Here is an 8,072-nt window from a genome sequence, read left to right as displayed (position 1 = left end):
ATTTCAACAACCTAATCATTATTAAATTATATTCAGATTATAGCAGCAACACGTCAAAGTTTGGTTTACTCCATATACAACCACTTAACTCAAAAGAAGTCATGGTAAATGAAATTATAAGTGATCATAAATTTGATGATTTTTCTCATCAAAACATTGGGTAGACATGATGAATATGTAGCACCTGCAGGCTGTGATTATGTACACAGCCCAAGATCAGGCAACTGAGGTACCAAAATACCCTAGATATCAGTCAGAAACTACGTGACATTCACTTTTGAGGTTCTTTCCATCAAAATTACAAATCCGCTCACAAATAAGAATGAATTATCATTCGTTTTATGATTTTGCAACAAACCTAGCTGTGTGCCATGATTAAATAATAATGGTTGGAGATTTTAACATCCATTTTGAGAAGGCAGATTACCTATTAGATGTTAAAAACATTACAAATCATAGTTTTTCAAAAACTTTATTTCCAGTCACACACAACTGTTGCAGCAGACGACTGGTAGTGGAGATAAACCATCATTCTCACTCTGCCATCTGAAATAGAAAGAATAGAATATATAGTTTATGGTAATTTTTGTGATTGATATATTATGAAACTGCTTAGCTTGCCTTGCTGCCCTGGTCTCTTGTACGGCTCCGCAGCTTATTGACCTGAGACTCAGCAATTTCAGCACGTTCTTCTGCGTCATCCAGTTCATGTTGAATTTTTCGATATTTAGTCAGATTTGCATTTGCTTGCTGCTCCTGAATATAGGCAATGGGATAGGTCACTTTAATTTATGGTAATTAAACATTCAGTAATAGAGAAATTTTGTTTTCTTAGAGTTGTGAAATAAACTGGCAACTCACCGCATCCTCTGCTTGTCTCTTAAAGCTCTTAACCTTTGCCTGTAGTTTGTCAATAAGATCTTGCAGACGTACCAAATTCTTTCTGTCCTCTTCTGTCTGTGATTACAGAGAGCAGTACAGGCTCATTTTTTTCTTGATGTATACAACATAATTTCTTGTATCAGAGGTACATGCAGGCATATGTATTTTCTTTCCATGCTAACAGCAATTTTACCATTTTTAACATTTTAACATTTAAACAGAAGACATGCTGTTTTTGATTAGGATATTTGTGTGTATACATCACAAAAGCATAATTTCAGCAACACAATTAATTTTGAAAAGTATAAAAATCCCCACCTATTTCTGTTAGTAAAAAAAAATATCTATTGAATCTGTACCTGATAGGTGAGTTCTTTGATCCTCCTCTCATATTTCCTAACTCCTTTCTGATATTCGTTACTCTTCTTCTGCTCAGACTCCAGCTCACTCTCCAAATCCCTCACCTATATCACACAAACATTATTAAACATGACAATATAAGATCTTTATTTAAATTGTATGTAAAGGATTATTAGAGAATGTTGTAAGCATCATGTCTGTTTCTCACTTTGCATTCTAGTTTCTGTATTTGTTTTTTGCCCCCTTTGAGGGCAATTTGCTCAGCCTCATCCAGTCTCATCTGCAGATCTTTTATTGTCTGCTCCATGTTCTTTTTCATCCGTTCAAGATGAGTACTGGTGTCTTGCTCTTTCTTCAGCTCTTCCGCCATCATTGCTGCCTGCAAACAAATACATAAACACCACACTCTTACTTGGAGTTAGGGCATTTATATTAATATGGATTCTGTGGTCATAATATTTCCTTGTAGTCATATTTCCTGAGTGAACAGCACAGACAAAATAGGAAATCAAATCAAATTTATCTGTAAAGCGCTTTTTAAAACTGATATTGTCACAAATCATCTATAGAATTCCAGTAAAGACAGAGCTTTAAAATGAAATGTAAAACCTCCAGGTGAGCAAGCCAGGTGTGACAGTGGCAAGGAAAAAGTCCCTCAGAGCAGAGGAAGAAACTTTGTGAGGAACAAGTGGGGACCTATCCTCCTCTGGTCAAACTAACTACAAATTACTGAGAAAAAAGGTCCCTCCTAAGGACCATCATATAGCTGTTATGCTAATGTGTACTTATATATTATTAAAAATAGATAAATCAATGATGGTGATAATAGCAATTATAAACATAGTAATAGAATTCCACAAAAACGTTAATATAGGGTGGGCAGCTATTCAAGGCAAGTAGCGGTAGCTAGAGGCATGTGGGCAGTCATTTACTCAGAAAAAAGATAGAGGAGATGGGATTAGTTTGGTTTTATGTAAAGCAGAGAATGTGAACATATCCAGAGTGTGGCTGCGACGGCCCACTAAGGTCCCCACATGTAAGAATAAGAGATGCAGTGTGCTGAGGGAGTAAAGTATGAATTTTAATTTGTTCAGCAGAAGTTCAGAGTACATTGTTTATTGTTAGGTACTTTGCAGTAATAGCCCTAGCTCTGATTTTAAGATTGCCCAGAATGTATACATTGGTTATATTTACTCATTTTAAAGTTAATGTTTTCCATTTAAAGTTAAGTAAAAATTAAATTTTACTAGTTGTGCACGTTAGTAAAGAAGAGTCAGACCATAAGATGGGACAGCTTTAACATTTTTATTGATCTCACCATAACATTTCTGCTGACTTCTTTGTTTAATTCCCAGGAGCCATGTCTGCAGCGTGGGTCAGTGGGTGTTGGTTTAGAGGAAGTGTGGTCTTACTGAGCATGTCTTTATAGAAATGCCTGGAATTCTGGGTAATCTAGACTGTACTACTTGGAGCCTTTCTAGGGGGTAAACCATGTTCGTACAAAGAGCTAGTCAGTATTTTACAACATTTTTTCCATTGAAATTTAATATTGAAATATTGTGATAGTTAATGCAAAGTGTGAGACTGAATGTGAAATAGTGATGCCCAGCTAAGTGGAGTTCTTCACATTCACTGTTAGTGGGGAATGTACCTTGAATGTTAAATGGTTTGATCCATGGTGTTAAAAGAGGACTGATTGTGCTGTCAAGGATGATTTTTTTTCTGTTCTCTCTAGCTCACAGGCTAGAAGCTGTGCTTGTTGCATAAACTTTAAATTTGCAAGTGTCAATACATGTCTAGATATGGCTCCTTAATGTGCCTCATAGCCTTGTTTTTGGTCACACCCTGACAGGTTTATACCTTTTTCTGTTTCTGTGTCCATTTTCTCTAACAATTAACAAATTATTTTCCCTTTTAGTCAAAAAGTAATTATTTTAAAAATATAATGTGTCTTACAAATTCTACACATTGTTCCATTGTAGGGAGTTCTAACCTCTAAAAATGGTTTTGCTTTTTTGCTTGCTATCAACAATTTTTGAAATAGCACTATTTAGAACAATTATTATTGCCATGACACATAAATGATTTTTTTTTAGGTTTTATGTAACCCAGGATGTCTTTGATGCTGTCATTATATTCTCCCAAAAAGCCTGTAATTTATTATGTAACACTGAAGTTACTTAAAGGATTTCAGTTTACTAAAATGTAAAATACTTCATTTTTGATTTGGTTTGGGCCATAAGGTGCAGCTCATGCGGGAGATGGGAAAAGAATGAGACTCAGACAAAAGCTTAAAGTTTTGAACATGCCTGGCTTGTGTATTTAGACAAAACAAGAAAAATAAATAAAATATTTGGAGCAAATAAAATAAAATAATTTGTTTTCTTAAATAAAAGTTCTCTTTTTGGTACCAATAGTTCTATTCAATCACAATCCTATTTCACAATAACAGTTATCACTACTTTCAACTTATTTGGGTGCACCCTTCTAATTTACAATAGGCTTCATTTCACTTCAACTTCAAAATAAATCTCAAATTGCATTGATCTCACCAACTGTTGCAACTAAACCTTATTTGGGGGGATGGATCCAACCTGTCCATACCAAGTCCACATCCTGCTGTGTGGAATGTGTAGAGTCCTTAAAAGTCCTTAAAAGTCCCAGCAAAGCATCCAAAAGTCCAAGGGAATGTCTGTGTGTGTGTGTGTGTGTGTGTGTGTGTGTGTGTGTGTGTGGTGGGGGGGGGGGGGGGAGGGACAGCAGGTGCAGAATGGTGCAGCAGAGGTCCTTGTTGTAGCTGGCCTACTGCACTGTGCAGGGAAGCACGGGAAAAGGTTAACCGGCTCGTCTGTGGGGTTGGCTAGCCATCACATCATGGAATGATCCAAATCAAGCGACACAATTAAAATAAAACCAAGGAAAAATAAACCTGACCTGTCAACGACAGCGTCATAAATCACAATGAGTTTTCAATTAATCACAACTCACAACTTGTTAGCAATTTCTGTAACATTAACCATGTTTACAATTTAATGAAGAGTCGTTTAACGCTACTCTTAAGAGTTTAAACATTCACCATTTCACTCACATTCTTAATAAAATTTACAATATAAACAATTTCTTTAATCACCCTTAGGAACATTTTACTCGCACTAAACTGATGAAACTGCAAATTAACCATAGACAGAGAAAACAGTTTGCTCACCGATCTCACAATAAGACAGCGCAGCAGCACAAAAATGGCGCCGCCTCTAATCTAACTCTCTTTTCTCAGCAAATCTCTGTCTCCTTTATTCAATAAGCCCGCTCAACACTGAAACTGCAGCCGGAAAAGAGAGAGCAAGGCCTGCACTTGGAGGCAAAAGCAGTGGGCGGGACAATGCGCCGGTTGGCAGCAACCCATTGGCTAAGAGCGATACCTCTTTAATTGCCGACCATGACAATAATTCACTATAAACAAAACACAACTATTAACCATACAAGATGTTTTACAAGATCAAAAAGAATTTTTTAGATACAACCATAGTTAACTATGGGTTACAATTACATTCCCAGGAAATGTGGGCATTATTGGCCTCCATAGTTGCACATCTCCTCCAACATAAAGAGCACAGGTGGAACAAAATCAGTTATTTCAGGAGTAATAAAATACAGAGAAAATTATTTCCAGATTCTTGAATTAGTGGGAGCCATGGAGTGTGGTCTGTGGGATCCAGCATGGTGGCAGGCTCTCTGCACGCCACCCCCAGAATCTGAACATTCCTTGTAGCAACAAATATTGCATCCTGGAAGAACTGGAGGACATTTATGTCCGTAGATCAGCTGCCTCCTCACCTCCTATGCCATGTGTTTACCAGATAATACTCTCCTCCACAACAAGCCCTATCAAGGCCACACTCACTCCAGGCCCTGACACTGAACACAAATGCAAGACAAATGCACCGGCTCCCATTACATGACCCAAACACGCAATCCCTGCCACTGGAAACCAACGAGCAGAAAATATGCTGATTTCCACCACTGGAAACCAACGTGCAGCAAACACACCGATCCCTGCCATAGGAATATTGCAAGCAAAAGGGGTCAGAATTCCCCAGGGTTGTGACGATGCATGCGCTTTGTCTAAAAACGCCGTCCAGAACGCCGTTAACTAAACAGAGCCAGGCATTCTCAAAATGATGTGCATAAACTATTAAAATACAAACATCATAACATCATAGAGTTTATAATGCAATAATGTCATTTAAAATAAAATGTAGTAAATGTACATTTGTCTTACTGAGTTTTCACTGTTTAGTTTATTCATTTATATGCAGTACCATTAACAATCAGGTATAAGCATTCATAAAAGCTTATATAATGCATGAAAAATTAATGTCATTTTTTTTTTACAGTAGGTCAAAGGCAGTTCTCTAAACCAAATTAAATCTACACATTTTAGCTGGTGATGTTTCTGTTTGGACAGTCACGTCCAGTTGAGCTCCACCCTAGGAACCAAGCCAGTTGAAACAAATTCTCCAGGAGACTCACAGCAGAGCTAAGATGAAGTCAGAGGGCTGACCCTATCAGAGAATGAGGAGAGATGTTAATTCAACTCTTTTCTATTAATAAGACATGTGGTGGCATTAACTAAATGCCTGACGCTACCTGGCATTTTGAGAATGTTTGGCAGTGTCAGCCATGTAGTTAACGCTGTTCAGGATGGCATTTTTAGACACCTTCAAAACCCTGCCGAATTCTGACCCCTTTGGCTTGCCATACAGGAAGCCAATGAGCAACAAAAACGGCAATCCCTGATGCAGGAAACCAATGAGTGGTCAACAAACCCATCCCTACCACAGGAAACCAATAAGTGGCTAACACGCGACCTTCCGCCACTGGAGACCAACATGCAGCAAACACCCCGCTAGATTCAAACATGCATCAATCATGCCGGCCAAAACAACTAACAGATCCTGTTGGTTTCTGTCAAAGAAAAAGCCTAGGCATAATACATTTAAAAATAACTGGATAAAAAATTTTAATTTCACAATCTGATCCAGATATTTTAGTACAGACAGAATCCTAGTTGAAACATCTCTCTAACAAATGACAACATCTACAGAGCAGACAGGAATGCAAGTGGTGGAGGTGTGGCTATTTATTTTAAATCCAACAGGTAAAAAAAAATATAAAAATACTAAATATACTATCCAAAGAAAATGCTTTGTATTAATAGCTTTTCGAATCTGATTAGGGTGAAATAATAGTCTACAAAACTCCATCAGTACCCTCTCACACTCTGGATGAAACAGCTGGGATTTTATTCACATATATTGACTCTGAAATGCTGATCCTAGGGGACTTTAATCTAAATTGAACGATCTCTCTCAATCAACTAATTACAGAATCAGCAAGACCAAACATGCATGACCCCACTAAGTCAACTCTAAAAGGTTTAATTTTATCAAAGAAACAAATAACAACTATCCAATCGGATATATCAGATAACATTAGCTGCATAAAAAAGACAGGCTTTCGGATTGGGGTTAGAAAGTATTTTAAACAGTTTAATGATCACGCCTTTCTAAATGATCTGGTGTTTAGTGACATTAATTATACCTATGAATGAGAGGGGCTTAAAGATGCAATGCAAGATGAAATGTTTCACAGAAGCATCGATGACAATGCACATAGGTCACTTCTGGTCAGACACGGGAGGAGCCTGGCCCAGAGACAACCCACAGTGCCCTGAGCCTCCTAGTGTCACCAACATCTATTTGCCAGCAGCTCACCTGCCACTTTGAGGCCCCCCAAAGAAGCACCATCTCTGAACAATCCGCAGGACCCCCAAGGCCAGCAAGTGTCTGCAACAACTAGCTGTGTTCCTTCAGCCCAAGGGTCCAGTGGCCCCAGTCCTCAAAAAGAACAGAGTTGAAGCAGTTTAAGGAGGATGTGGATCAGATCCTGGAATTGACAGCCAAAGGCGACATGGATCATCAGCTGGAAACGATTACCACCCTGATAGTAAACATCACAGCAGACCAATTTGGGACTGAAGCAACAAAGCCTGCACCAGAGACATATGTCCAGTGACTCAGGGAACAGCTCAAGCTGTTAAAGTGGCAGTACAAGACAGCAGGTGATGTTGAGAGAGCTGGCGTAGCGGACCTGACAGCAATACTAAGGAAACATCCTGGCCAATACCTTTAAGTTGACCAAGCAGCTTCTTGGCCATAAGAGGACTGGCCTCCTCGCCTGCTCAAAGGATGCTATTTACAACTACCTCAAGGCCACATACTGTGATCCATGCAGAGATCAACTGCTAGGCCCATGAGATGCACTGACAACACCACCAGAGACCATGTTAGACTTTAACCTGAAGGAGAATTTGAGGAAGTGGTGAGGAGAGCAAGGTCAATCTCAGCACCAGGCCCAAGTGGTGTGTCCTATAAGGTGTATAAGAACAGGGTAGCTCGTCTATCACTGGGGCTGAGGTGGCCAAGGTGGTAGGGAAACTCCTTGGCGGTAGTGCCCCGGGGCTGGATGAGGTTCGCCCCGGGTTCCTCAAGGCTCTGGATGTTGTGGGGCTGTCCTGGCTGACACGTCTTTGCAACATCGCGTGGACATCAGGGGCAGTGCCTCTGGACGGGCAGACTGGGGTGGTGGTTCCCCTTTTTAAAAAGGGGGATCGGAGGGTGTGTTCCAACTATAGGGGGATCACACTCCTCAGCATCCCCGGTAAGGTCTATGCGGGGGTACTGGTGAAGAGTTGGTGAAGTGATAGTTGAACCTCGGATCCAAGAGGAACAATGCGGATTCCGCCCCGGTCGTGGAACACAGGACCAGCT

The 8,072-nt window shown here is 39.6% G+C and overlaps 1 protein-coding gene across 1 annotated transcript in view; it reads right to left on the bottom strand.

Moving 5' to 3' along the window:
- Positions 1–334: 334 nt before the first annotated feature.
- Positions 335–8,072, bottom strand: part of LOC136697847 (myosin-7-like) — a 182,147-nt gene continuing 174,409 nt past the window's right edge. Inside the window, exons 37-41 of the mRNA XM_066673137.1 lie at positions 1,451–1,621; positions 1,242–1,346; positions 862–957; positions 622–756; positions 335–546 (exon numbers count right to left, since the gene is read on the bottom strand). Of these exons, the coding sequence (XP_066529234.1) occupies positions 535–546; positions 622–756; positions 862–957; positions 1,242–1,346; positions 1,451–1,621 (519 nt within the window). The 3' untranslated portion in view covers positions 335–534. The remainder of the gene's footprint in view (positions 547–621; positions 757–861; positions 958–1,241; positions 1,347–1,450; positions 1,622–8,072) is intronic.

This window comes from Hoplias malabaricus, chromosome 5 (assembly GCF_029633855.1).
Source record: "Hoplias malabaricus isolate fHopMal1 chromosome 5, fHopMal1.hap1, whole genome shotgun sequence".
Taxonomy (NCBI): Eukaryota; Metazoa; Chordata; class Actinopteri; order Characiformes; family Erythrinidae; genus Hoplias; species Hoplias malabaricus.
This window is presented reverse-complemented; position numbering and strand designations above follow the sequence as displayed.